General features: G+C 40.9%; 1 protein-coding gene across 1 annotated transcript; it reads right to left on the reverse strand.

The window, feature by feature from the left end:
• Positions 1-1178: 1178 nt before the first annotated feature.
• Positions 1179-26425, reverse strand: LOC115394303 (cadherin-10-like). Its single transcript, XM_030099595.1, has 11 exons — positions 26074-26425; positions 16661-16955; positions 12860-12979; positions 11911-12078; positions 11635-11816; positions 10519-10772; positions 8932-9068; positions 8708-8829; positions 8132-8240; positions 6744-6995; positions 1179-2024 (listed from the first exon to the last, which is right to left on the reverse strand). Exons 1-11 carry the CDS (start codon positions 26281-26283, stop codon positions 1534-1536), a joined length of 2340 nt encoding a protein of 779 aa, XP_029955455.1. The 5' UTR covers positions 26284-26425; the 3' UTR covers positions 1179-1533.
• Positions 26426-27134: the final 709 nt, after the last annotated feature.

Below are 27134 nucleotides of genomic sequence, written 5' to 3' on the forward strand. Positions count from 1 at the left end.
GAAAAGGCAACTTGATTCCCAAGGTGAAAAGTTTTTAAAACGCTTCAATTCCGTTTCCTTATGTAAACGGGGAAAACACAACTTTTTCAATGCATGCCACTGCCATGACACGTAGTTCTTCTGCACATGCTAAGTCGATGCAGAATAACAACAGACTGCCATGACTCCCACTCCATATTTTCCTGAACTTGGTGGTTTTATAGTTGAAAATTACCCAGTACAGCAATCCAACTTGGTTGTCTGTCCATATGAATGTGCATTTACTCGCCATTGTTAATGTTTGTTGTTCTCTATGTGCATGTGTGTGTGTGGTTTTAGCGCCAACTCATAGCCTGGCATAGTAACAACATTGTTTTCAGCATTGCTGCTGTGTTTGGTGTATCTGTCAGCTGTGATGCTCGGACCGTTGTGTAAATAAATGCGCTTCTGCGTATGTTTGCAAAAAAATCACGTTTGCACCTGTTGTTCTAAGCGCAAACCTATAGTAGATTTGGCATTTGTGCTTTCTCATTCCTGTCACTTACATGTGACACATTTTTAAAGCAGATTCATACAGAAGACTTAAAAGAAAATTCCAAATGTTCCACTAATTTTCTTGCATGTGATCATGCCACTTTTTCTTCATTTAAACTCTCAGTAGTCATAAAAACATCAGACAGACTTAACATGCAACCTTTCTTTTTGCATAATTTTATTAAGAAAATAAGTATAAAAATATAAATATAAAACAATATGACTCAGCATTCAAACAGCATGAATTCAGTGTATGACAGTTTCCTACAACATACACTTTCCATTACATGTTACATCTATATGGTGAAATGAATTCACAGTTTGACAAATAAACTGCACCAACCAACCATCCACATGAACATTGCTTGTCGAACGAAGATAGCAAATAGTATATAGGATGTCCATCGTTAAAAACACTTTGTACATGTACAGTATTTAATGGAGCTGGCTGGAAAAGCCGCTTGACTCCGTCCCTACCCCGAACCCCGAACCCAGTCCAGTACCGTTAAACATTGATAGTATACAATACTACTATCTCTCAGGTCAATTACAAAAACACATTGTCCACACCATTGTTCACAAAAGTCCTAAAATTCAAAGGCATCTTTACTTGATTATGACCAAAAAACGGTAAAACTTTGAGATTTTTTTTCTTTCTTTCTTTTTTTTTTTCTTTTTTTTTTTTTCCAACTGTGTCTCCATTAATGGAAAACTCAGTGCGAGTCTTGATTTTCTGCTTCCACGTTTGGATCGCGGACATCTTCGAGTGCACGTGAGTGTGTTGTGCGTGTGCATGTGTATGACGGACAACTAGTTAACTAGCAAAGCTAGCTAGCAAACTAGACAGATAAACAGATAGATAGCTCAATAGATAGGCGAACAGACAGCCAACTAACCAGCTAGCTAACGAGACCAAACGAGATGCCTGGCTAGCTAGTGAAGATAAACAGACGGAGGGAAAGAAAAAGAAAAGAAAAACAAAAAGAGCTTGAAGAAGAGAGAGACGGCCATGGCGTCGGTTTAGGTCTCTCTATCGGGACTCTTGCCTATGTACATTTCTGCCAGCTTTTTGAACTGTGGCCCCCAGTTGCTGAGGTAATCGTAGTCCTGGTCCCCCTCGGTGGCGGCGGACTCCAGCGAGCTGAGGGACTCCGCCAGCGACCCGCTGCCCTCATAGGCGTACGTGGCCAGGGAGTCGTACGGGGGCGCCGTGGGGTCCGAGTCGTTCTCCTGGAGCCTCCCGGTAATGAAGTCCCTGACGTCAGTGTTATCCTTTATCGGTGATGTCCTCCGAAAGGGAAACAGCATTTCAGGTATGATGTCCCTGCGTAGCTTGTTAGCATCCATCACCTCCGGGTTGCGCAGCGTCCCGATATCAAAGGCCTGAGTGTCCTCCTCTCCGCCCCCTTCATCGTTGTAGCTGACGACGTTGTCTCTGACATCCTCTTTGGAGATGATCAGAGGCTCCTTCTTCCTCTGCCTCCTCAGGGCGGCGAACAGCACCACGATCACTACACCAAAAAAAAAAAAAAAAAAACAGACGGAGAGAAAGAGAGTGGTGTAAGACGTGTGCCTCCTAACGTGTGTCATGCATTAAAGAGCACAGGAGAGCAGAGGCGCAGAGGGGAGACACATTTGCTACCAGTGACAAATCCCTAACACTGCCTCAGGCATTCACTTCCTATTATTAAAGATTCAGTGAAAAAGCTTTTGCTGCCTCTTTCTCCCTGAATGGCACATTCACTGTGTAAAATGCACCCAGTCTTTTTCAAAACATCCATCACGCATCCTCACTCCCCCCCCAGCCCACCCCGCCCAGAGGTAAAAGACAATCAGATACTGCAGACTGAGCAGGCTTCTCTGCGAGTAGAAGTTTTTAAAAAGCCACAGAATGAAAGCGATCTCTTATTTAGGACGAGCACCGATCCTGCGCTCACCTCTTTCTCCTTCCTCTTCCCTGTTCTGTCCTCGCAGCAGGGATTGTCGTTGTCTACCTGCCTCCTACCTGGGTGTTAATTACAATGCCTGCGACATGGTTCGGGCTGAGGTGGAGGTGACGGTTTAAACGGCTCTTCGCGGACGTTTTTAACCGGCCGGCGCCAGGTTTTTTTTTTGTTTTTTTTCACAGCTCAGAAGAGGGCCGGCGATGGTGAGCCGTTTCAGTCCGTCAGAACTCCAGCAGAGGTAAATGAGACAGTCTGTCATGGGGCTGAGAGGGCGAAAAAGCGTCGGATAATGAGCAGATGTCGTGATATTTTGCTCAAGAGGAGAGCGTGGAGATTAACCTTCAGTGCACTTGGTGTGTCAGAGATCTGCCCACTGACAGAATTCGAAATTCGGACTCGTAACAAGCAGATGGGAGGAAAAGATGGTCACCAAGAAATCGCGTCTGTCAGCGTTCGAGCCGGTCGAGAAGCACCGCAAACTTCAAATTAACATCACGACACGGGAATGCAGTCAAATTCCACACATGGAGAAGGTTAGCACCTCTTATGCAAGGAGAAAAAAAAAAAAACAAATGTGCGTGCACATTTCTGGTGATGTTGGTCTTTTTTTTTTTTTTTTAACATATTTATTATCTATTGATTTAATTTCACTTTCCTTCCTAAGAAATTCCATATGTACAATGTTTTGCAAGCCAAAAATGTAGTCCAACTCAACACATGGAGAAGGTCAGGGTCACTTATGTAGGGAATATAAAGCGTTATGTAAGCATAGCTTTGCAAATATCTTTTTTTTTTTTCTTTTTTCATCAAGCTCATTCATTCAGTTGCATTTCCATCGATGGTAGGAAAGAAATTCTACATAAACAACATTTGGCGAGCTTAAAATGCATTACATTTGACACATGGGGAGGGATAGGGCATCTTCTGCAAGGGATTTGAGTTTGCATATGTTTGAGTTTTTTTTTTTTTTTCACTATATGCATTAATTTAATGGCTTTCTCAGCATTCTCAACAGAAGAGAATAGACAATTTACAGAGAGCCGGAAATGTGACCAATTCAAAGTACGAAATGGGTTCAAACATGAGATAGAAACATATGTACATGCATTTATTTGGAATCAAGTTTAACCTTTGTCTCTCTAGATATTTATTGTATTGCGTTTCCCACAACAGCCGGCAAGAAATTCCACATAAACAACATTTGGTGGGCTTAAACCATTGTGCACTGACACATGGAGAGGGTTGGACGCTGTTACACTTGGATAGAAACATGTGCATAAGTCTGCTTTGGCTGCTTTTTTTTTTTTCTTTCATTTTTATGGGTCATATATTGATTTGATTGTATTTTCCTCAGCAGTTTGTCGGCACCTCTACACAACATATAACATTGATTCATTTGGCATTGTACGTTGGACTACCTTAAGAAAAAAAAAAGAAAGATATAAATTGGACATGCACCATCGGCAACCCTTAAACGCTCCCTTCATGTGTCGCCCATGCAGGGTAAGGCTTAGTGACAATGGAAGGCCATCACTTATTGATGTATAGCTGTGTATAAGCACCGCAGGTTTCAGTAGTTTTCTGGGTAAACCGAAAGGTAATGTCATTGCTCTCAACTGTGCGCCGCTACACAATGCATCACATCACCAGGAGGGCTGAAGAGCTGCCTTTAGATGCCAGCATATATCACACGCGACCTACTTTCCCCAGCAAAATGTGGGCTGTTTCGCCAAGTGGACAGGCTTGCTAATAAATGAGGAGGTGGAAAAAAATGTAATCTGACCTGTATTACTCAGTTTTCTGTATAAGTAACCTCTGGTAATCACATGGTTGAAAGTATTTCTGTCGTGACACTATTTTAGAATGTCCTGAAACCTTTCCCTGTGTTGTTTTCATGTTTTTTTTTTTTGTTTTTTTTTTAGCTGCCGAAACGAAGTAAAAACATTACTATGCATTGTGAGTCACAAATATGGATTATTTGTCAATGTACAAAGCATTTCCTGTCATGCACATATCTACCACTAGATGGAGTGCCGGTGCCATCAGACAACAGGCCGTCCTCACAGCTGTTGAGATATCGCTAAAGCAACTAACAGTAGAAAATACACAGCAGATTAGCATGTAGGCTTCATAAGAAACAAAACAAAACAACTGTGGTATAATTTTCTGGGGTGCTAGGTAGCCATGCCAAGGCTAGTTCAAAATTTACACATAAATAATGCAAAGATTTTAACACTTATGAGCAGTGTTGTTTTTGGCAGCCTATTTACATACATCCATCAATACATCCAGAAATCACTGCGTCTTTTCCTCCCGCCAAGCCCCGGCGAAAGTTGCCGCCACGCCCTCTCGTGCGCCGGTGCATGCAGTGCAGGCGTGGTCAAACAGGAAGCAGCTCGTGAATTGCTGATATTTTCAGAGTAAAGCAGCCCATCTGCGTGAACAAGCTGAGGGAATCGCATTTGTTTTAATTTATTTTGAAAGTCAAAATACTGACATTTTCGTCTCGTTAACGAAAACAACAGATACGTCACATTTCCGTCTTCAAAGAGATATTTTTAGCTCGTCACGTCTCGTTTTAGTCACGGGAAAAAGGGACGTTGACGAAATATTTTTGCTGTCGTCATCGTTAACGAAAACAACAGTGCGCATGAGTATTTTTCTCTTTTTAACCTTGGCTACTTCTCTCAATAAAGTTGCGAAAAAATTAGTTGACAGGAGCATCACAAACCCTGAGAAAAAACACAGTTTTGGTGATATTACCTGGCAGTGACAATTATCAGTGTGTAGATGTTGTTTGATTGTCTTTAATCCTTTCCATTCTGTTCATATTGCATGCCATGCCTTCATAATATAGTGCAGGTCAGTTTGTCAAAACTCCTTGGTAATTATTTAAATAAAAAAGTAGCCTAACATGGATAAATGGATGAAACTTTAACAGCCAAGATAGTTAAATGTAGATTTTTTTGGGTTTTTTTCCTGCTAATATCAAAACAAATGAGTTATAAATTGCTGAGACGTTATTTGTTTTTTACTCACTGCAATATTTTACTGCAAAGTCATTCCGCATGAAGGACAGAGCTGTTTCAGTGAAATTAAAATATTTCATTGTGAGCTACCATATTTTCTGGCCTATTAGTCTGTCAAAAAAAAGCATCATTAGAAGGAAAAAAAAAACCCCAGCAAAAAACAGCAGCTTTCTGTTGTCATAAGGAGACATCTAGTGATATTAGATGGTATGAACATGTAGTATATTTTTTTAGAAACACGGTACTTGACCAAAGGACCAACAAACACTTGTGACTTGTGTTTCAGATGGACAGTTATCAGTTAGGGCAGAGTTGTCGCTGTGTGAAGAAAGGCTTCATTTCAGTCACATTTTATTGACTTTATTAATGGTCTTGAAGCTTTTGATTATAGTCTTTGAATGGGTCGACCTTGTAGTAGCCAAGATTCTCACTTCCTCTTCACTTGGGTGCGAGTTGCTTTCTGAAGCGTTTTTCTTTGTGTCTTTGTGTGTGGTTCCAGTGCGGATATTGGACCTGTGTTCTCTCTGGCTGAAAGCGCAGGAGCTGTGTGGGATTTGAGCAAAACATTGAAGTGGAAGCCAGTGAACAGATGACTTTAACATGTGCGTCGTTCCTGCTTATGTAACATCTCAGCTGATTGGAGGGAAACGACGACTCTGTAAAGTCTGTAACTGAGTCACCACCACACAGTCATGCTCTCACCAGTGGAATTATGGAGAGGAACCCTGTTGGAACAGGAAGTATTTTCTCAAGGGCGATCAAGATTCTTTGTTGATTAAGAAATAGAAAAAAAAAAAAAAAAAAAACTATGGAGTTCTTTATTTGACTGCTAAATGTTAACAATAATTTTAGCAGCTACTTGTTTTGGTATCTCACAGGAACTTTTTTTTTTTTTTCAGCTAATGTGACATTTTTCTTGAATAAAGTAGCTGAAACGATTTTCAAATAGATTAGCTTGAACAAAAAAATGGCTAACTGAATGAATGAAATTGCATGAATGTGTAAACGACAAATCTAAAGGCTCAAAAAAAAAAAAAAAAAAGCTGATTAAGCCGCTCCAATAGTTCAAACTGAAATTAAATGACTTGGTTTAAAAAGAATTAATGCAACCCAAGATGCAGTTTTGGTGTAATTAAAGTTCTTCCTACTGGCACAGATATGAGTTTGGAAGATATATGACGGGAACGAAACAGATTCCTGCTGAGATGTCCCTGTAAACAGGAAGTGAAGGACCTGCAGACACATCCGCACTTACTGAGCAGGATGATCACACACAGCAGGATGGCCACCAGCGCTCCGGTGGTGAGGCCGTCGGAGAAGGGCAGGACCTCGGGGTTGCAGGACTGCATGTTTCCCCGGCTGTCGCAGGCGCACACGCGCACGATGAGCGTGCTGGTGCTGCTCTGGATCGGGTAGTCGTTGTCCGAGATCACCACGGGCAGGAAGTACAGGCTCATCTCGCGCCGGCTGAAGCCGTCCCGCCGCGTCAGGATATTGGCGGTGTTATCTGTGAGGGGGGCGTCAATGATGAGGGATTTCATCTGCATAACAATCTGATGTAGAAGAGCTGCACATTTTATTTATTTATTTATTTAGGTTGTTTTTTTTTTAATCTTTAAACTTTAGCAGGACAACACAGTGGATTCGAGAAAATCTGTGTCATTAACTCATAATCACAAAACCTACTGAATACCGCATCTGTAATGGCTTCCTGACATTTTTGCACATTTATATCGTCTCATAAACATGTTCTAAATTAAAATTTGATAGATACAACTTTGGCTGTGGTTACAGTAGCTAAAACTGTAACAAGCAAAAATAAATAAGTAAATAAATAAATAAGGAAAAAAGGAAAAACAGAAAAAAATGCTTACACTAGAATTTGCTAAACAGGGATAAACAACTCCAAGAAGTGAAAGTAGTTAAAATGTAAAGAAGAGTGGGTGAAAATATACAATGCCACTAAAAACAGGCAAAAAATGAACACTAGCTAGAATTAAGAAACTATTAAAAGTGGGGGGGATACATAGCTTAAAACTCCCCCAAAGGATAAAATGGGAAAAAGCAAAATGACTGAAACAGACATTAAAAAAACAAACAAAAAAAAAAAAACCATAAAAGATTAAACAGTAAAAATGACACATTGTTGAGATGATTAAGAATGGGTTGAAACCATGGTTAAAAACCTCCCCAAAAAACCCACACCAACATTTAAAAGGAAAAATTACTAACGTAGCGATTAATACATTAGAATTAGTGTTAAAATTGTATGTAATGGCTGAATGCAAACATATTCTGTCAGTTCTTTCAGGAATTTAGAGTCTTTCAGTTATATGAGCCAATGTTTATCATTAACTATATTTATTTTTTATTTATGTATTTTTTTTTTTAATAAAGAAAGGCGCCAGTGAAGACAGGCCATATTTGTAATTTTCAGATTTCCTGCTGTGCTCCTTCAGTATTTCTTGTGGGAGGAAAAAAAAGAGAAAGCATGAAGAATGTTAAGACCTTCTGTGGTTCCAAACATCTTATTTTGTATGACGGGGACAAAAATCGGTCTATCCGGGATGAATACCTGAAGGTCACATTCACAACAAAGACCACACTGTACCCAAAAAAAAAAAAAAACAGTCAGCTTCTCACCGTCCCGATCCTCGATGGTGAAGTTTGGATTGGTGGGGTTGATGCTGAAGGCGAACTTGTGTCCAACCAGCGGTTCGTCTGTGTCAACGGCACTGATAGTCTGAATGAGCTGCAAACAGACAGACAAATAATTCAGAAAACGCAGATGAGCGCTACAGTACCTATTTCTGCCCATTCATGTGAAGGATTCATTCATTATAGTGAGTGCGGTGTGTGTAAATTTAACAGTGTTTCTCCAGGAAAGTGGACATTTACTTCTCCATCATCTAGATTTATTACAAATAGCCGATAGATTGAACCAGACAGTTTAAAGGAGCTTCAGTGTTTTAAACGCACTGTTCTCTGCGTCATAAAAACAACACTTACTAATGGTCCAATGAGAAATATAAATCATAGAAATAGAAACTGGTTCCATGTGAAACTTTGCCAAAATGCAAAAATGTGACTCGTGAAATGCTGTTGTGGAAATACATAGATAACAAAAAAAATAAAAAAAATAAAAAGACTTTTAAGAGGAACCAGAACAAACCCTCCTTTAAATAATCCAGACCATAATGAACCACTTATTCTCAGCACCTGTCCTGCCTTGACGTTCTCACAGACGAACGTGTCGTAGGACATGGCGAACTCCGGGGCGTTGTCGTTGACGTCCAACACCTTGATGGCCACGGGCACTCGAGTGGTCTGACGGGGGTTATCTGGAAACGACGAGAACACAAAATGATCAGGGATAGTCGTGGCTCTGTCTCGATTCAAGTCTCAATTCCAGATTTGTGAAAACATTTGTGAGGGTTCTGTACTCATTTCGGTGGCCACCACGGAGATGTTGTGCCATCTGGACATTTCTCTGTCCAGAGCCTTCAGCGTTGTGATCGTCCCGTTCACCGAGTCAATGTTGAACAGCCTCTCCAGATCTGTGTGCCGATCGATGGAGTATCTGCAATCGAGTCCAGAAAGGGGTGTCAAAGATAAGGCCTGTGTGCCAAACCCGGTCCCACAAACTGCAAATGGTCAGAAATTTTGAGAAAACATCTTTCTGACAAAATTGACCAAAAAAAAAAAAAAAGCAATGCTGACGAATAAATGAATATTAACCACCAGTATCATCATTTTTCATATGTTTTTGACTGAATGTGGATGTTTTTGTGGTAAAACCACACTCGCTTATATAACATTGAATCCCGAAAAATTCTGTAATATAAATGACCTTGCTGCTTTATAGCATGGCGCTTTGCAGAATGAAAAGAAATGTGGCTGTGATCCTTCCCACTGACATAAATCCGTCTTCACAAGTCCGATTCTCTAAAGTGCTTTACATAGTGAGTAAGAAATGTAATCCGTGTAGTCCGAGGATGATGCGTCTCCTCTCTGCGCCTCCTCGTTCGTCAAAGTCACAGCTTATGCTCGAGCGAAATTTGAATATGGAACGTGAGACTCCACGTGGCGTGGGTTCGAGACCGGGAGGCGCCACGTGCACGCGGAGGAGGCGCCAGAGCAGCGCGAACCCATACGGCAAATTAGGCTCTTTGACTTTGCCACAGAGGGCTTCTTATATAATTCTGGGAAATAAACAGTGTCTGTATTCACTTCAGACGGCCGCCGCCATCTTCCACTGGGAAATCACCAGGAGGGACCCGTGAATAGTACCCCCCCCCCCCGCCTTCACCATCCTCTTCTCTCTCTCAAACACAGACACATGGCTCGGCTGATAGATTAGATTTAGCCAAGTGGGCATATTTTCATCCTCAGTTTATAAAAACGGAAAAGAGAAAACTGCATTTCCAGCATGTGTCGCTTGTTTCTATATTGATTTCATACAAGTGTAATTAAAGCTGGAAAAAAACCACTGCTGAAGACACTAAGTTACAGCAATATTGCAAGATATTGGTTTGGATGTAAGCTTTTGCTTAGGACAGAAGCAATTTTGCTTCCATTGCACAGCTTGATGTGGCTGCTGTGACTATATCGAGCGATTAGTTCAGTGGTAATGCGATCGTGCTAAATGGTTAAAATTGCTAAGTAGAGGAAGCTACAATTTCTAAATGTACTTGTGCAATGTGTGGATTAGGAAAGACACGATAGAAGATGTAGAAACTCAGTGACAAAATTAGCAACAGCTTTGTGCAAACAGTCGAGACAGATACGCCATTGCAAGAAGGGTCTCTGGTTGTTTACAGGAGTTTTTGTCGAACAAAGTTTGTCAAATGCAAACATTTTAAAATGTAGACCTTCGCACTGCAATGCAAGGGAGACTGCAGTTCTCTATATTTACGCTGTCAGTTTCCAGCTCTGCCAAGATCAAACCGTGCCGTATGTGGGCTTTGATCTAAACCGAGTTAAACACTCGCTGTGTAAACACGGTCCAGGGTCGACGGCAGCGCACTCACTTGACCGGGTTGTTGTCGGCGTCGGGGTCTCGGGCCGACACCACGCCGACGAAGCTGCCCGCGGCCGTGTCTTCGTGCACCTCGAAGATGTATGGGTTTCGGGTGAAAACTGGAGGCTCGTCCACGTCCTCCACCGTCACCCTGACCGTGGCAAAGTCGTGGAACTGCCGACCGTTGATGAACCGCGCGTCGAGGTACGTGTTTTTCACCTCCACCCTGAACTCGAAGTCCTTCTTGCTCTCGTAATCCAGCGCCTGGAGATGAAAGAGTATCAGAAGTCAAACCGAAGACTTTCCCTCACAGAGAAACAGTCCGCCTCCGGGACCTTGATAGGCGATTCATTGCATTTCATTTGTCTGCCTTTATCTTATTCATACTCCAAATTCTAACTTACAAATCCAAGTGAGGAATACTGATCTTGGAGATCTTTGAGGGGGGATGCTAAAAATAGGTTCCTGCAAAATGCTTGCTGGTATTTTTTTTTTTTTTTTTTCATTTTCTACAAGCTTAGACTATCTGATTCCACACTGCACTTCAGAAATACATTGTCATATCTTTCCTACATGAATAAATGATATCAAGAGGCTGCTTCTAATCTGAAACTGTGCTGTTTTATAATTAGGAGAGAGGAGATTCTACACATAAAGACAAGATGAGAAGACAGCTTGCGTTTGATTGAAATTAAAATGCATTTCAAGTCTGGATTTTCATCCTGACCTGAGCCATTTAAAACAATCCGGAGAAGGATTAAAAGATCAAACCAGCCTGCATAGCTAGGAAAACAAAAGCCCTTGTCTGAAGTTGTGAAATCACATTATCTATGTGAGATGTATGGACAGTAAAGACATGACTGTGAATGTTTTTGTGAAAAGATGTTTGGTCCGATTATGCCATCGGGATCAATCCAGTCAAAGCAGCCGCAGTCACAGTACCGTCGAAAACCCTTTCGCCCTCACAAATCCAAATTCTCAATTTCCAAATTGATATCGCTAAACTATGAGCACCAACAACTCGCTACAGAGACATACCAGAAGTATTATTTAGATTTGAGACGTTCATTTGTGACGGGTAAAACTGAACAGAATGACAGAGCAAGCTGTTAGAATGAGGAGTTACCTTTTCGATGATGATGACTCCTTCCTGTGTGGCCTGGTCCGTGACGATGTTGAATATGTCATGCCCGCTCACGATGCTGTACTCCATCTCCGCGTGGCGCCCCAGGTCGGAATCGTCGGCTTTGATCCGTCCGATGGCGCCTCCGATTTCTGTGGACTCCACGGCGGTCATGCGAAAGGAATCTACCCATGATAGAAGACGAGGGATGTTTACTACATATTCAATAAACGCCATTAAATAAATCCACTTGAGAGAAAGAAAGAAAGACCCTCTCACGGTTAGCAAAGCGTGGCGGAGTGTCGTTCACGTCTAAGAGCGTGATGCTGACCGTGGTGGTTCCTGAAAGCCCCCCCATCTGACCGGCCATGTCCTTGGCCTGGATCACCACCTGGTAGTTCTCTTTGACCTCTCTGTCCATGCCGGGCAGTGCCGTCTTTATGGTTCCTGTGGGAAGGGAACATGCAAATCTCTCAACCACTTGCTACAATTTTGAGATCAAGTTAAATTTCAGTCAATTAATTTGCTACCTTAAATAATATTAGACATGGTTTTGATCATTGATTTAGATTATGTGCCCAAAAATGTCTCAGATTGAGCTTGATGTTTGCATTTCTAAGATGCTGAGTGCACTGGGCTTCATGGAAAATAACTGATACTTCAATGAACCTGATGCAGTGGTGTGCTTTAGTAAAACACTCATTGTCACTTTTTATTTATTTATTTATTTTTTAATCTGTTTTGTGGTATTTTTTTGGACCACAAGACACATTTGTGTGATTCACATTTAATTAATTTTACTGTGCAGAATTTTGTTTTGAACATACATATTTTCTTGCTCTGTCAGTCAAGGAGGTTTTTCTGTAAAAACGCATTCTGTTGTCACACAGTCATATCTTGTGAACCCAGATAGCATGTACTACTGTATCTTCATATAGAAATTGCTCATTATTGTCAATGACATGACCAACTAATGAAACAAAAACAAACCCCAAAGAAAAAAGAAGCGGGACCTGTCGTTCAGAAAATATGGTAATAGCCCTGCAACAAATTGAACAGTGTTATAAAAGTGTTCCCCCAGGTATTTCAGATTAGAGTCACTGCGAAGTGGATAAAGTTCTTATTTTCCTCTTGTTTAATTCTTGGAAACTCCCTCCCGGCGGTGTAGACGAGGCGTTCGCATCAGAAAGCCGTTTTTCCAAAGTGCCCCCCGCTGGCTTCGTCTCACCGTTTTCTGAATCCACCGCGAAATAAGGCTGTCCCTGCAGGATGCTGTACACCAGCTTGGCGCTGTTCCCGTACGTTTGATCATCGGCATCAGTGGCGGTTATGGTGACAACAGATGTACCTGGGAAAGGAAAATAAATTAAGGAATTAAGCATCCAAATGTAATCTGAGTGGAAGACACCATCGGAAAAAGAACATATTACGTGTGGGGAACTTCTTCTGCAACTGCAGTTTTCAGCATTTTACTCTGATTCTGCTCTTGCCTGAATATGAATGTGCATTGTCTCTTCACCAGAACTGAACTTTTTGAACTGGGCCTCCTTATATTAGTCAGATCCCTTAACGCTGCACCATTATAATGGTTTTTTTTTTAACCAGATCCGAACTCGATCTGAGTTTCAAACACCTGGATCTATGAAATGGCTCCTCTTTGAACTCCACTGACTCTTTGATCCAGACCTTGAACTTAAACCCCAAATCTTTCAAATGGTCTCCACAGCAACTCACACATAAGCACATCTCGTTAAATTTAAGATGAAAAAAACAGAAACAAAAATGAAACAGTAGAAAATGATCCCAAAGCTTGTTACAGGGTTAAAATGTCAGGTATGATCACTAATGGAACACAATGTGTATTAGTGGAAAGTGAAATCCATCACAGTAAAAAAAAAAAAAAAAAAAACTACTGAAATTGTATATATCATTTGAGAAGATTTGAACAACCACTAACGCAAGAAAAAATAGCTACAATGGGTTAAAAAATGGAAATTACTAAAAAAAACAAAAAAAACTGTACGTCACTTCAAGAAAGTTGCATAGATTTAAAGAAAAAAAGAAGTGGAAAAGCTTTAAGTGGACAAAACTGGTAAAAAAAAACAACCTAAGAGTGTCAAACAGCTCAAACTGATGAATCCAGTGAAAGAAAGATCATCCAAGTTGGCAACAGCTGAATAAATTAAAGTAATAAAAACCAGCTAACACACATAAACACACCTAAAATAAGTTGCGATGGAAAAAACATGGGAAAGGAGGAAAACAACAAAAATAATTAATAAAAACACCACGAAAGGCAAAAAGGAACAATCAAAATGGCTGAAAGAGCAACTTAATCACATTTAAATAGCTCAACTGAAACATTATTAAAATGACTGCCATTGTAACTTATAGCTTTGACACTTTATGAATGTGAAGTGTTTTTCTTTCCCGTTTGAACTTGATTTGTGACTCCACACAAATTTGATTAAACTGAAATGAGTAATGAAGTTACTGAGTTTTAAATGCATTAAACAGACGCAGGGTCATCATTTGCGACAGAATTTACTGAAAATGTCTGTTGTACAAATTTTAATGATGAGAACAAAAACAGAGAAGCGAACGCACAACAAACAAGTCCAAAAAAAAAACGCAGCTATTCATATGTCCAAACAACTTCACAGAAAAGTAATTGGAACTGACAGTACTGACTTCTTAAAAGGCCTCATGAGAAGTCAATGTGCTTGAATAATTTGCCACTTATATTTCAAATCTTCAAATTTATTAAAACATCCAAGCACGAAGAAGCTCTGTGACTCCTGGTGTGCCCGTCATTGGAGTCACTTCCACACGAGGTCTTGTTTAATCCACCCGAGCGTTTCAATAACACCACGCTGCAGATCCTGTCCTTGGCATTCAGACCTCTGCCGTGTCCTGTTCGGGTCCGACTGTCTCCGTGCATACTAATGAACCCTCGAACATCTGTCCCGGCACTGATGGCAGAAAAGGGGCCTGCAGGTTCTTTGCATGCCTGGCTGACTTGATTAGTGTTCAGTTTGAACATATGAGGCAGTTTATTAGTCCAGAGACGAGCTCGGTGACCCTGAGTCACCTTTTCCTTCTACCTGCATCCATGCAGCTGGGAAATCTACAGAACAGTCGCATTACGGATTCCGAATGTATTGTTATTTGTCATATAACCAATTGGGGGTTTTGATTTCCCCGTGATTGCTCCTGTGTATTAATTAGTTGTTGCATAATTGCGGATTGATTTCAGGTTGCGTGTGTTACTTTCATGAGCTTTCTTTATATTCATACCAAGTGCTCCATTGGTGGAGCTTGAATGGAATGAAGTGGAGTGCAATGAAGCAGATCCTTAATTGGAAAGACTGTGACAATCTAAACTTTCAATATTTCTATTGCCTATTAAAAATGGCAAATGGCATTACTTGTTGTGAATGTCCAATGAGGCCCAAGCAAACAAATAACAATCCCATGAAGAATGAAGTAACTCAGCAGAGCTGAATGCGGCTTTGTGTTCGACCGGTCCGACCGACTGATGAACAACGCAGTGTTTGGACATATTCTATTAACTGTATAATTGCATCACTTCTTAAAAAGAATGGATGGGAAGTAATTAGTTTTCTATTAAATTTGCAGGCTGATTATTTTCTTGATTTGATTTTTTAATTCTTTGTTGCAGCCAAATGTGATGTCGCTTCATGTGCCGCCTTCAAATAATCCCACTGAAGGTCTGAAGAATGTGGAAAACAACAAGAAGTGACATTCAAACCGGAACGTTTGGGGAGAAGGTGAAGACAGTAGTACTGATTGCCCCCTCATCGTGTTACTTGTGGGATACAACACATCGCAGTAAACATTTTGTATTGAAAGCTTGAAGTTTGAAGAAACATGGGCCTGGAGAAATCTATCTAAAATGGTCCACGGAAGAAAAACAGGTGCACCGATAACATGACCATGGACACTCAGTGCTCATGGGGGGGTTGAAGTCTTGTAATTGTGATCAATCCATTCTAACAGACAGGCCACTTGCTGTTTTTTTTCCCCGTGTAAGGATCTCATAGCAGACAGTACAGCAATTTGTTATGTCTGACCTACACAGTGTGCAGTCTGAACTCTCTGAAATACCCGAGTCACCAACAATGGTCATTGAACGTCAGAAGACGGTCTGCTCCGATGGGCCAGCTTCTGTTGGACAACAAGTTGATGGTCTGATCCGTGGCATTGGCTTACCTTTGAAACGCACAGCACCACGAACATAATGAAAAGGAAAGAAAAAAGCCGGGGGTGGGGCATCCATCTGCAGTAAGTGGATCTCTGTCTGCTGGATTGAATAGATAATTGCTGCCCTTGATCTGAACCCTCCTCATAATCTGTCTGTCCCATCCTATTCTCTCTTTCTCATATATGTCTGTAACTCTGGTGATTCCTAAATGTGTTGATATATTTTTTTGAAATATCAGACACACTGCTGTTCTCATCTTTGCAATCAGGCATTGTCGGCCCTGGCAAACACATTCACGCACAGCTCTAGAACGACAGTTCTAAATCGCAAAATCCCTTTCATCTATACTAAATTCAATCAATAACTTTGTGTGTTTTGCTACCTACTCTGTTGGAATCAGCCTTTTAAAATGAAATTGATTCTCACAGAGGCTCCTTTGGTATCAGAAGTATCTATGCTTTTGCATTGGCTTGTACATCATTGAGGGAAATGGTATTTCCTGATACCTGATGACGCACCCTGCCCTGAGTAAACACTATTCAGCAATAGAAAACAGTGAGGTCTTGACTTCACATACTCCAGATCTCTGTCTAATCGAACATTTGATGTGCTCGACAAGCAATACCAATCCAAGGAGGCCCAAACTCACAGCTTGCTTTACTTTAAAGGGTCTGCTACGAACATCTTGGTTCCAGATACTAAAAAAAAAACACATGCAGAAGTCTGGAGGAGTCAAAGCCTCGGTGTGTCGGGGCTGTTTTGGCAGCAGATGATGAACCGACTGGTTTTCAGACACAAACTCACCCACTTCGGACATCTCAGGGACGCTGGCAAAGTAGATTTCCTTTGCAAATTTGGGCGCGTTGTCATTGATGTCGTGGATTTTGATGTTGAATTCGGTGTCAGGCTCCAGCTCGGCGTTGGTTCTCCGGTCCAGAACCTTGGCGTGTAGCGTGTACATTGCCTTCTCCTCTCTGTCCAGCCTCTTGGTGGCATGAATATCCCCGGACTTCTCGTCGATCAGGAAGAGGGTGCCCGCCCCGTCTCCCGTCAGGACGTACTTCACGTTGCCGTCATCTTTATCCATGTTGGAGTGAAGCTGGAAATGAGAAGGATATTGTTTCAAGCACACAAATATAAAGGTAGAGCAGTTAAAACTGATGCTGCAAACCCGAGGCCTCGTAAAACGTCACGTTGAGTACTGCAGGGAGGATTCTGAAGGACACCACATGGTTTTTTTTAAGCTACCTCAAATTATTGCGCACAAATAAATGAATAAATGTTACCATAATCGCCCTTGAGTTGAGCACCTCTCACGCAATAATAAACCTTGCCCTGTTGATGACACACAATCTATTTGCAGGATCAACACTGGAGCATTTCAAGCTCCTCTCTTCAGCAATTATGAAAAACTCAATTTATCATGTGCAATCCAGACTTTTTGAATGCCAATTTTCCTATTTCGTAAATTGTAGGACCTCCTTGGGGTTGTTTATTCCATTAAATAAACAGAAAATAAATAATAAAAATAACACATTTTTGACTAATTCACTAATTCAGACTGGATTGAAATGTTGTGAAATAACTTGTGTGACACATCTTTGTGGAAGATGAACCCTTCCACCGACATGCATATGAACAGTTCTGATACGGCAAGAATGTACCTTGTGAGGACATGTGAAACAGGTACGACCGTACATATATTAAGGCTATATGTTGTCTTCATTGGTAAAAAAAAATACACTTTACATTTGCAATTATTGTAAAAATCAATTGATTTAGTCATTTCTTTGTGGGTTTTTGTTTTTTTGGGGGGACCTGACCTACATCTGATTTTCATTTTCTATATTGACGTTGAAACAAACTGCACCGGTTTTGGCAAAACGACGTCTCTTCGTCCTTCATTAAAGCTGATACTCATGTAGAAGCACAAACAGCTTCTTATATTAAATAGGTAAAACACGCACTGGCTAATGTTCCTTTTACTAGAGACGAGGTTATGGACATTTAATCTCTAGTATTTGGACCTTCACAAGCACCACTGCCAGGTAGCAAAAGTAACATTTCCCCTCTATTTTCTTTTGCACACCCTGAGTTCAGCACTTTAGCATTCTTTTTCCCTCCCGATGGAAGTATATGCTATGTTGATGTCCGTATTTACACCCTTGTCTGAAACCCCCGACACACTCTTGGATGCAAAAATAATGGTGAAAAGCCGGCGAGAAATCTCCGGATCACAGCTCTGATCGGCGCCTCGGCGCTCGGCACTGTCAGAGTGTGACATCCTCCATTACTCCGCTTCAAATTAGTCCCAGATCCCTCTTCCAGATTGCGCCTTTGAAGAACGACTAAAAAGCCTCACCTGCAGCAACAATTGCTAAAATTAGTCACCTCTGACCCATCCATCACCTTGAAGGCTCTTCTAAGTGCCACACAGGAGTAATGGCGCCCTGCTGTGACAGACACTTGATTCAAACTCATTACTGTACTGGATCTGTCAGCGGATATATTTAGAGCGCTATCTCATGGGTTCACATTCTAAATGACAAGTAGTTAGGGACACAGAATGTACGTCAGTAACTTATTAATATTAATGTCGGCACACTGTGAGGAAACTAATTATTTTTTTTCCCCGCAGTTGGAAGAGTGATGTCAACAGTACAACTTTTGGATGGAAATCAGAAATGTATTGCCAAAGAGAGAGAGAGAGAAAAGAGGGAGAGCGCGAGCTATTCTCTGGCGGAGTTTAAAAAACGGGGACGCGTGTGGAAAAACAAGATGCTGTCAAGTTCAAATGAACAATATACGTGGAGTTTGGCACCGCGTTTGAAAATATTTTCATGCAGATGAACTCCATTATCCAAAGTCTATTAAGGAGGAATATCAGTCAGCTTGAGTTTGCACATATATTTGTGCTCTGAGACAGTCTGTTCATTGTTGGTGAATATGAATTCTCTCCTGAGCTGTAGGCCACTGAACCAGGGATTAAAAGACGGCTGGTGGATGTGAAGGCTGCTCCTGTTATTGACTGTGAATGACAGCCAAAGCAGGAGAGTGTTTGTGTGGATTCAAATAGGCTTCATATCTGCGGTATGTGTGCGATTATTCCCCTTTATTATGATTAAAAAGAAGGAAGGAGAAAGGAAAAAAAAAAAAAAAAAAACAGGAGGAATGCATAATCCCTCAGTCACCTTCTCGGCTGTAGGAGACGCTTGCTATGCAACGCTGCACCCCGAGACATGAGAGGAACATATTTCATTACTGACGTGCGGGACGGAGCCCGATCGCCGTCATAATGAGACCGGGAGCAATGTTTCCGACCACGTCACCCAGCTGCCGCCGCGTTTCTCCAGATCTTTTCCTCATACACCTCAAGACTTGTTATGTGATTATTACCATATTGCCCAGTCCTGCTTGTTAAGCCGGTGAAAAAAGAAAAACAGGAGAAGTGAAAACAACAAAAAAACAAGCCATCAAAGAAGCCTCTAACTATGCTGCCTACAAGAAAATAATGCTTTGTTTACTTTTTTTTTTTTTCAAACAGTCTTTGCGGAAGCCTTTTTATTATTTACATATTTTACCTTCAGTCCAGATCAGACATGTGCAACTGGTGGCTCTGGGACCACATTCAGCCCTCACACTCATTATTTGTGCTGAGTTCCAAACATCAATGCAGAATTGCTTTATGGGTGAACTTAAGAAAATATCCAGACACAGACAGGGATTACTCTGTAAGTACTCAATTACTACATGCATTTCTAGGTAAAGAATTTAAAACACATGCTTGTGGTTTTCACAAAACTATTTAGTGTATATATTCAATTATTTTCATCAACTGATTTGCCATAATTGTCATATTTTCTGGCATTAAAGTGGTGGTGAAAGTGTGAGACTGGCCTCCCCTCCTTTATGAGGTGCCTTTTTGTAGCTGAAGTTAACTGAAACTTTGAACACTGAATATGAGTTTCAAACACATTTGAAACATTCTCTACATTTGACATCAGATAACCTTTGCAGTTGAACAGTTCACTTGTAATTAGTGTGATTGTGTGATTTGTCAGTGAAAGAAAACACACACAGCGCCACAGCATAAAAACACTGAAAGATAAGGGGCCACCGACATTAAGTGTCCCGTCATAAAGCTCTATGTTCACACAATTTAATAGAAAATGATACAGCAACCACTGACAAAACCATCCATTTCCACCTTACATACAGCAGACAATGATCCAAAACCTGTCAACGTTACCAAATACTAAAATACATAATGTAAATTAATATCAAGAATCCTGATGCAGGGTTTGGGTGATCAGTTATTATTTTCGAGTTGCAGTAGCGGAAACAGTGATTTTAATTTTTCAATTTTCTGCTGCATCGACGGAACTTGTTCACATCTGTTGCCATAGAGGCTGTAAATCCGGAGTTGCCACTGCGGAGGTATAGTGTAATATCCCTGCCAATGTAAAGGACGTAGAGAAGTTGAACTGCAGTAACATTTGTTTGCATTTTCCACATTAATTTTGATTAACTGACACAAAAAAAATATTGCATTTGCAAGGTTTTATCATCTAAATCTAAAACTTCCCAAGACATGTCAGAGGGAATATTGCAGGCCACAGATCCAATGTCATGCCAATTTAATTACTGTGAAAAATGACTGTCTGTGAATCAAATAGAAGAACTTTCATTTAACAATCAGAAAACCAAAGAAAGAATAACCACTTCCCGCATACAATAATTCACAGCTTATAACCCTTTTTTTTTTTTTTCTAGTTGTTTGGCTGATCATGTGACATATGTATAAAATACAAAGAAATAAAAATATACCTCCGAATGTACGTACCATCTATAACCACAAGATGTCACTAAATGACAACAGTCCTACTATAGTTCTGCAAAAAAAAAAGAAAAAATACATTACTGCTGAGTTTGACTGAAAGAGCAAGAACAATTTGTCAACAAACAAGACTTTAAAACTGAAGAAGACAGGAGGCTAATCATGAGTTAAAAGCACAGTGACAGAGTCGATACTTCTGGACATGTTAAATGTGAGTTTTATACACCAGTGAGTTATATTTGTCTTTTTTCCTCCTCATGACACAGACGCGTCTTATACTTGTTATGAAACAGACGAGTGGCGCTTGGCTCTGTGGATGGATAGTTTAAATTTGACACCTCAACGTTGTTATGGACATTGTTTTCATTTGTGCACTTTTTTTGTCTTCGTCTTTCAATCAGTTTGATCATGTCAGCACAAGTGGCACAAATATTGACGAGAACAAGTCCCAGTTGACAGTTTCGAAACCATCATTTTCCAGGAGGCTGCCATTGCAGTTACTGTCCAGTTCCTCGTGCATGTGCAGGAAGACTATTTACTTTGGTTGTGGTGTGCATGTGCACAAGCATAATTTCAGAAAAACTGCATTTTTTCCGATTTCAACGGAGACAGTGTCGGTGCATTTTCAAAAAGTTCCATTTGCAGTGGCTTCTGGTATCATTGTCATGGAAACGGGACCTTCAAGGGTTAAAATTTTCCCAATGATTTCATATTTTTGGTAGTTTTCTACGGGACTGACACAGGCCTTCATTGATTCATTCAGAGAAAAAAATATAATAGCTTGCAGGGTTTTAATGGCAGTAATTTTGTCGAGATGGTGGTTAGAAAGAAATTAATAATGAAAAAAAATTCAGCCATTCATCCTTGTTGAAATGGAAAATAACTTTCATTTTTCATCACAGTGGTGGCAGGAAGTAGTGAAACTGGCATATAAAGTTAGCATTTCACTTAAGAAACAATAACCTATGAACTATGTACTTTTTCTTTTTTTTAATTGGCTTTTCAGTAACTTAAGGGATGGCCTCTTCATTGGAGAGCACACAGAGAGGCTCCACCACAACAACTTCTCACACTCCTCAAACCATGCACAAGAATCCACATCCCTTTCAGGATTTTAAGAGTTTGATGAATTACAGTGATGGTGTTTCTGCTTCTTTGTGTGAATTTGTAAGCTGTTCCCTCAAATCAGCGATGTTTACCCACACGTACTAGAAATAACTATTTGTATGTCGGAGTTCACTGTGAAAAGTAGCGTTGATACTCTTGAGAAATTGTGGCACAAATTGGGTTTTTTCAGTTTTTTTGTCTTTTTTTTTTTTTCTCTTCCCTCTTCACAAAATCAAATGTTAGCGCTGGCGCACTATGTTTGCAGAGATTTAGTGGCTCTCCTTTCAAGGCCTCGAAGCAACAAACACAGCCTTTTTCAAGGCCGTACAACAGAAGCACAGAAGAGAGCCTTGATGAGTTAAATCGACTTGCACAAACACTGAGGAATTGTCAGCAAAGCGGCGAAATCATTGGCAATTCTTGTCAGGTCTCTGGTAAGCATTGCTCGCTGCTGCAGAGAGGAGATAGCAAAATAGAGCAGCGAATGGATACAGAATAATTACTCTTCCTACTCTGTGCCTCTGTCTTTTAAAGAATGCTCACGACTGGAGCGCCGCACTGTGATGGATAATGCGCAGGTTGAAGTTGCGGCTTTGGGTATCTCTCGCGTGCTTTGTGTCCGCCCGGCACAATCGGTGGAGGAAACCACTGAACAAGTCAAAATACCAGCACAACAAAGTAAGCCAGCAGCTACCTTGAGTGTTTGAATTTGGGCGTTTTTTGTTTGAGACATAGCCGGCGGGGGGTGGGGTGGGGTGGGGAGACATCTAACGGGGCTCGACTCAAATGCTCCCCCGGTCCGAAGTTTCACGGTCGCGTTGCTCGGCGTTGTTGCAGCCGCTCGCACTTCACAGCCCCGTTTAAGAAGTAGGACGGCACAGCTGCAGACGAGACGGAGGCTCATTAACGTCCCCGCGACGACTCGGCTCGGACCAGACTCCAAGGGTTTGCTTTCTCCCCCATTTTTATTCACACACACACAAACGCACTCCGCTGCGAACTCAGCCTGAAGAAACATTTTTTTTTTAAAAAAAAGAAAATCATAAAGTTGTTTGTCTCCCTCGGCAGTATTCATTTCGTCACATTCATGTCTTTTCTGATACCCTTCGGGTAAGAAGCAGGCGACGCCAGAGCGTGACCGTTCTTTACATCGTATTTGATTGCTACAATCAAGAAATCAAACCTCAAGTGACAGCCAGTGAGTGTGTACGGGCTGATTGGAGAGGTTTGATTGAACGCGAAATAAACAAGGTCTCCCACAGAGTGCCGCGAAATGCCATTAAGTGATCTTTATGTGGAAGACCATCAAGGCTTTGATGGCTTTGTGCCGGGCATGACAGAGTTTCTTTCAACACGGAGCTTTTCTCTCTCTCTCTCTCTCTCTCTCTCTCTCTCTCTCTCTCTCTCTCTCTCTCTCTCTCTCTCTCTCTCTCTCTCTCTCTCTCTCTCCAAATCATTTTTTATGCTCCATCTATGAATCATGTTGCTTAAAATATGGAATGTTTCAGAATTTTTCAATGATCAAATAATTTGTTTATTGGTTACCAAAGAAACAGAAACTGGTTCCTTGGAATCCTTCAACGTCAATCGATATGTGCTGTTCTGACATGGCTTGCTCCTGATATTTATACAAATACATATACTGTGTGTTCAGTATTTGTAAGTATTGGTATGTTCACCGGTAGCAGAAAACGTAACAATGGAAGTGTAGCCAGACTGTTTCTGTGCTTCTTTGTAACTTATTTTCCAACAAAGGAAAGTCAGTTTGTTGATGTTTAAGTGGTGTTACATTTGTCAACAAATACAATTGTGGGAGGAGCAGTGGAGTGATTGGACAAGGTTCTGTCTTACACTCTTACTGCAATAAACATATACTTATTATTATTAAGCTTATCAGTTACAAAATCAAAATTATATATGTTTAATTATAAATTATTTTTTGAATATTTAATCCAGTATTCAATAATTGCTTTTTTTATTTATTGGTAATATATCAATTATTAGAATTTATTTGAATAACAATATATTTTATTACAGTATAACGTTAAACGCTAATACATACATGAATACATATTTTTTTTGATTATATTTAATTATTTTAACTATAAATAACTTTGTATTTTTGGATGGTATTATTGTCAGTGATGATAGCAGTTCTCTCGTGACATTTTAATCTTCATAAGCCCGGTGAACCAGCTCTCATCCTGCACACATGATCATCTCATATGATCCGACTCTGTTTCAGTCTATATCGCTTTCACCTTCACAGTCTGTCTCTCTGTAAACTCTGAATTAGCTGCTTCTTCTCTGAAACGGCAGCATGTTGATGCCCTATTTCCCCCTGCCCTCCTCCTCTTCCTCCTCCTCCTCCTGCTCCTGCACTCATTTATTACAGCCTGGTGTTTTCCTGACACTTTAATCGTGACTGATATTGGACACAGGAAGAGTGGGGAGCTGCTGAATGTGATTGCTGTCACGCCGCAGAAGTTCGGTGCCAAAAAGCATCAAAGAGTGAGGAGAGGAAAAAAAAAAGAGAAAAGAATAGGGAAGAGGCAGTGCCACGTCACCGGATGGCCCCGTTTATGGTTTGCTTCACTGCTTCATCACATAACACAACAGGGTGAATTTCATTGGTCTTCCCGACTGATCTTGGTTTTTTTTTTTTTTTTCTTCTGGTTTTGCCACATCACAACGATGCTCTCTGCAGAAGAAGTTGTCATATCCGACCCCCCTCCCTCCCCCTGCCCCCTCCCCCCTCCACTTGTTTACTCCAGAGAATGAGGCGTGTGATGAAAGCCAGCTTCCTCTGAGGAAAATTGGCTGTCGACAGTCACCTCATTTCCCTCCATGGAGTTGATCGCTGTGGCGTTCCCCCATCACACCTGTCTTTATGCTGCGAGTCGGGGTGAGATGACAGGAACCTCCTACAGCATTGTCCCAGAAGTCCCTTTCTTGTCACACTCGTTGAAGACATATCTTCCTCTGATGTTTGATTTTGATCCCCGATTATTAAAAAGAAAATTTACCTCCGCTGTGTTTGTTTGTTTTTTGTTTGTTTTTTTAAACCATGCGTGAAATTACAGCCTGTGTTAACTTCAGAATGGAGAGAGATCAGTTTAAAAAACAGTTTTGCTGCCCTGAAGTGAGGTGCAAAGGATGTTCCACACCGGTGCAGGTGTCTCTGTCTGCTCATCCCACAAATGTGTGACTCTTTCAGACGGGAAACCATTAAACAGGGGAATAATAATAATTTATATGCATGCAACAAAATTATTTTATTTATTCATTTGTTTGTTTATTCAGCTTGACCTTTAATTAATACGTTCATGATTCAGCTAAATAAGTTATTGCGTGATTATTTGATTTAAATCTAGAATTTTTGAAAATTAAAAAAAAAAAAGTTTGATCGCCTCTAAAACTGTAAAAAACAATGTTGCTCTCAGAAAGTGTCACTGTCTGCTCATCCCACAAATACATGTTCGTTACAAATATGGCAGAGTGTACGCTATATTACATGCTTTGTAGTTGTTGTTTTTTGTTTTTGCCAAGTGTAATGTTGGTATATGTCTCACCATCTGTTCATCCAAAGACCGTCTTCAAATGCATTTTACTTCCAAATATGTTTAAAATCCAATTGATAGAGGAAATAAACAGGTTTTTTTTTTTAGTATCATAGTATTCTTATGTATGGATCCTTAACTTCTCAATGTGTATTTAGATTTCTTTATGTGTGTGGGTGGTATTTCTGAGTTTATGTTTTATCATCAATTATTGAAACATCAGCAGTAGCTGTTGTCTCTATCACTTTTTTTTATTGTTGTGTGGGTTTTTTTTTTTTTTTTTTTTTTAGACGTGACATATGTGAGACGTGAGGATATGTGTTCACATACGGACCAGTAGGTGTCACTGTCTGTTCATTTTACCTCTTTTGTCCTCCTGCCCACCCAGCGTGCACACAGTAGATTTTGCCCTGTCGCCTCCTCGGGGGGTCGTGTTGCGATTCAATCTGAGGAGTGCTCGTTGCTTCATTAGCAGCAAATTTTTAAACAAGCATTTTTTTTTTTTTTGAAATGTTGATGGCAACTGTCCAATAATCAATCACTTTGGCCTTTGTATGTGTGTTTCGTGTGGTTTTATTATACTGTGGAGTAGAGAAAACTGTTCCTATCTGATGGATCCTGTTATTCCCAGCATCACATCAATCTTTGGCCAATTACGCCGAGCTACATCCTTCTCTAATCAGCCTGCAGACAGAGTGTCGTGGACACGCTACCTTGCCCACGTATTGATGGTCGTTTCCCGTGTATTCCTCCAGCAGAAAGAATTGATTCCACATCCAGCCGCGCTTGGACCGATGCAGGATCCGCCCGTCACCCTCCTCCGCCGTCCCGAACAGGTTCCCCATATTCCCGGGCGTGAAGGGAAGGGCGGTGCTGGGCCACGGGACGACGCAGAGCGCGAGGGTGAGGAGTACGACTGTCATGGTTTATAGATCCGGTCAGCGGGGGTGAGGGGTGAAGGGGTGGCGGAGGGGGTTGTCCGTGTGAATTATGGCGATGAGCTTGTGAAAGGGTGAACGCTGGAAGGTGGAGTCATCAGTGGAGACATTGTATTCCCGTATGTGACATTCCAATTGGTCTCTGTGAAGAAAGGAAAAAAACTGTCAGGAAAGAAGTTGAGGAAGTTTTGTGTCTATTTGAAACAACCAGAAATGTTGAAAATGGTGTAGTTTTCCTGTCGGGCCACTAGTGGGTGCTGTGTTTCTGTTGTACAGCCACACGAAAAGCCAAACGTCATCATTCAAGTGCCTTAAAACTTACTTTCTTCTTTGTATCAGTCCACTCAGTATCTGCTGTGTATAATCAATATTTCTCCATATATGCTGATGATGGTGTGCTGAATGGCACTTCATTGAGGAAGTGCTGGTAAATTCCTTCATCTTGTTGTCAATCTACGCTTTCATGTGCAGAACAATTTAGCATGACGTGTGTTTGAAGTACCAGCCTGTCAGTCCCGTTGTCAGTGTCAAGGAAACGAAAATACAACAAAAATTAAACAGTTTTCATTTGAAAACACTGTGTAAACACAGTAGTTTGGATGAAATCAGGCATCCAAGGTGTCCATTTGTCATGTAAAAATTACAAAGAGGACACAATGCTGAGACCGAGAAATGAACAACAGGTGGCCTCCATCTGGCTCATTGCAAGAAAAGTAGCATCAGCATCATTCCTAAAGAAGCCAATGATTGACTCATGGCAATTCACTGGGTTAAACAGCTTTTTTTTTCATTTATTGTCACTCATTGTTGAACGGTTACTCCAAACTGGTGCAACA

This window comes from Salarias fasciatus, chromosome 9, assembly GCF_902148845.1.
Source record: "Salarias fasciatus chromosome 9, fSalaFa1.1, whole genome shotgun sequence".
Classification (NCBI taxonomy): Eukaryota; Metazoa; Chordata; class Actinopteri; order Blenniiformes; family Blenniidae; genus Salarias; species Salarias fasciatus.

What these genes read in the sequence shown, in the direction of transcription:
- LOC115394303 (XM_030099595.1), bottom strand. Translation starts at nt 26,283, where the DNA reads ATGACAGTCGTACTCCTCACCCTCGCGCTCTGCGTCGTCCCGTGGCCC. An exon ending in GAGTCATCATCATCGAAAAG is followed by an intron (nt 10,773 to 11,634) that starts GTAACTCCTCAT and finishes TTTCATCTCCAG; the next exon opens with GCGCTGGATTACGAGAGCAA. An exon ending in GCCGACAACAACCCGGTCAA is followed by an intron (nt 9,069 to 10,518) that starts GTGAGTGCGCTG and finishes ACTCGATTGCAG; the next exon opens with ATACTCCATCGATCGGCACA.